Raw genomic sequence first — 3,307 nt, forward strand, 5'->3', positions numbered from 1 at the left:
GACGAGAGAGAGAAAGAGGAGAGAGAGGAGAGAGAGAGAGAGAGAGAGAGAGAGAGAGAGAGAGAGAGAGAGAGAGAGAGATGAGAGAGAGAGGAGAGAGAGAGAGAGTAAGAGAGAGAGAGAGAGAGAGATGGATTATACACCACATTTTGGGGCCGTTATTTATATGTGGCACTGCTCTTATCTGAAGGGGGAGATTTGGCAAACAGCTGGCCCGAATTAAACGCCGCGCCGGGGCATTTGAATTGTACTCTGCAGTTATGTATGAAATGATCCACTAGATGGCGTCAACATGTCATATATAAACAAGTGGGGTTAGTTACGGAAAACGGCCATAAATCTTTCCGAAAATGTCGGACGCAAAAGATTTATCGCAGGTCGACAACTACCTTGCGTACTGATGATGTGTTGAAATTGGTCAAGTACTTTTCGAGAAGATCTGTGCACAAAGCTGCTGTCGAACACACAGACAGACAGGGTGATTTCCAGTAATACCCCCTAAGTTCGTTGGCAGGGGGTGGGGGGGGGTATAATTAACTACGAAAGAGATACCTACTGTAAATGCAAACGTGCGACCAATCACTGCCTGTGTCACTGTTTGCTGCTTGCCCATATATAGCAGCAACTTGTGGAACTGAAATAATGAGATTTCACGTTATAAATTTTGCAACCAATTTGCATAATTAAACTAACCTAAATGCATGACATCCTTGCCAAAAAAATATGTATAATAAAATATGAAAGATTATAAATAAACATATCTTTAAATAGAGGTTTTAATGCAGCACCATGTTATTTTCCATATTCTACATACTGTTCATGCAATCCTGGTGACAGTGATGTTAAAGCGCTACACAAATTCTTCTTCTCAGATTTCACAATTGTAATGGAGGTGTTTTCCAAAAGTGAATTTAATACAAGTGATGATTCCAATGAGTTTTTGTCAAGTTCGTCTGAGTTTTCTGCACACAATTATTTCAAGCAGACATTTTCATATGTGGATTTTAGCTTGCGTGCTATAAGGTCATGCCACTATATGCATCACTCATGTCTCAAATGCGCAAACGGCTTTCTACAGAAAATTTAGAATGGTGCATTTCTGACTGATTTCCTTTCTATATGAACAATTTTTTTATAGGTTTAAAGTTTTTAAGTTTAAAGTTTCAACATTAGAAAATAATTTCTGATATATTTGACTTCCTAAAAATAAGTTTTATGCCTGACTTGTAAGGTGTTTCCATAAATAATTTTCACTTGTAAGCCTAGCTTTGGTGAACCCCTGTATGATAACATTTGAGCTCCACTAAATGCAAGGTCACATATCACATAAATACATCTCGCAATTCCTACCTAGCAGTCAACATGAGTTGCATTTACAATAACATCTCAAAGTCAATGTATTACCTCTCCTGTAGCTCCTAGGATAGCTGCACCAAGCCTGCCTTGCTTAGCAAACTGTCCATCAATGCTGCAAAAGGACAGCATGCAAGACTATGATGTAAGCAACCCGAACTTGTTAGACAAAATCATGCTATGTATTCAATATAGGTACATTTTCTCTGTGTATAGGTAAATCTAGGTAGATTGTCATTAGTTGGCTGCAGTCCATAGATTCACAAATGACTTACTATTTGAAGACATTAGTTGCTACAGCATAGAGAACTGCAAGTGCTTTTCCCCCAGGATCATCTTGATTGTCTCCTGTAGTAGAACAAGGAATTAACATGCCAGTGATATATAGTAACAACATTCCCAACTGTTCATGTAACACTGAATATAACCTTACTGACATCTCATTCACAGTTAAAGTAAAGCATTATCTGTGCTTTAATTGTGAATGCAACATAGATAATGCTGACAAACTTACATTCCACATGAATACCATACTAACTACATACTTACTCGACTGTTCATTGCCCTGATGCCCCTGCTGCTTTCGGGGCTGTTTTGGAGCTGTGTAAACTAATGCATTGTTTCCACTCTTACTGGCTGCCTGATCCATGCCAAACAGTGATGCCAGGTTAGATCTAAAAATTGCAACAATTGCTTTAGATCACAACAAAAATTACAACTGTGAACAAAAAATAAAAATAAAAAGTAATGATCTATTATACATCATAAATGAATTTGCAGTTGGGGAAATTGGCAGTCTCCATGCACGTCGAAAAGAAGGTATAAATAAGGCAGTGGATACTACTCAGGTACCAAGAATGCCAGTTCTTTACTCGTAATCTACAGAAGGCATATACATGCTACTTTGATTTCGAACATCAAAGAAGAAGACACTTCTCAAGCTGTGCCCAGTTGATAATAAATCCCATCTAGTAATCGCCTATATCCGACAATCTGGCCACATGGGTAAAATTACATTTAACACCTAGCCCTTATACTACCAACACCTAATCAATTTCAAGGTGTAACACAAAATGTAAATCACATTGTCACGCAACACTCCTTCACCAGATGGAATTGTTTCGTAACCAGGATATGCCATATATTTCTACACTGTAAGTGTAAGCTTTGTAAAAGTAAGAGAAATATGGCAATTGCCATATAAAGTGCCTTGACTGATAAAATGTCCTCCAGTTTTTGTGTAATTTGTATGAGACAAAAATAAGAACCTAAAGTATCTGAAATGTTGCCTTCCCATACAGAGGTATGGACAACAGTGTACTTATACGATACAGGGTTTTCCCCAGTTCTTTAACGTATCACAGAACTGACATGTCTTCAAAGCTAAAACTAATTTGAGACATCCCATAAATCCCTGACATGCCTTAATTGTCTAATCGCCATTTCTTAATTTCCAGCAATGTTTACTTTCCACAATCTCAACACAGTCATGCTGTGTTTTCACAGCTGGATTTATACGTCTCCAAACTGATACAGTTTACCTGTGTATTGAGCACACCTATGCCATGTGTAATTTACTCCAATTGGTAAAACATCCCTCCCAGGGTCACCCCAACAGTCCATAACCGACATGCTTTTTAAAATTCCTGGAGATAACCCTGCTATCACTAGATACTATCAAGTATATCACCATCTACTTCTTATACACTGTAAGTTAGTGGCTATACAGGAAAATGTTTGAATGTAAACCGTTAGTACTCTGTATTGCTGTGATTTTTTAAACTCAACTAAGAATATTGCATGCAAATGTGTAAGTAGCCAGCACTATTTAGTGCCTTGCTAGATATAACCAGCCAGGGGACTGTCAGAAACACTGAGAAGGTCTATGTACCCCAGGGTACTGCCGGAACGTACCCTGGGTACTATCTAATATGCCGGACCGTACCTTGCCTAT

At 38.3% G+C, this 3,307-nt stretch overlaps 1 protein-coding gene across 1 annotated transcript in view; it reads right to left on the reverse strand.

Moving 5' to 3' along the window:
- LOC106812689 (FK506-binding protein 15-like) overlaps positions 1-3,307 on the reverse strand; it is a gene marked incomplete in the record, with an annotated part of 37,562 nt that overhangs the window by 25,945 nt on the left and 8,310 nt on the right. Inside the window, 4 exon segments of the mRNA XM_014816658.1 lie at positions 557-634; positions 1,405-1,468; positions 1,629-1,701; positions 1,903-2,027. Coding sequence (XP_014672144.1) covers positions 557-634; positions 1,405-1,468; positions 1,629-1,701; positions 1,903-2,027 — 340 coding nt within the window.

The sequence above is a fragment of the Priapulus caudatus genome, unplaced genomic scaffold (assembly GCF_000485595.1).
Source record: "Priapulus caudatus unplaced genomic scaffold, Priapulus_caudatus-5.0.1 Scaffold1, whole genome shotgun sequence".
NCBI lineage: Eukaryota > Metazoa > Priapulida > Priapulimorpha > Priapulimorphida > Priapulidae > Priapulus > Priapulus caudatus.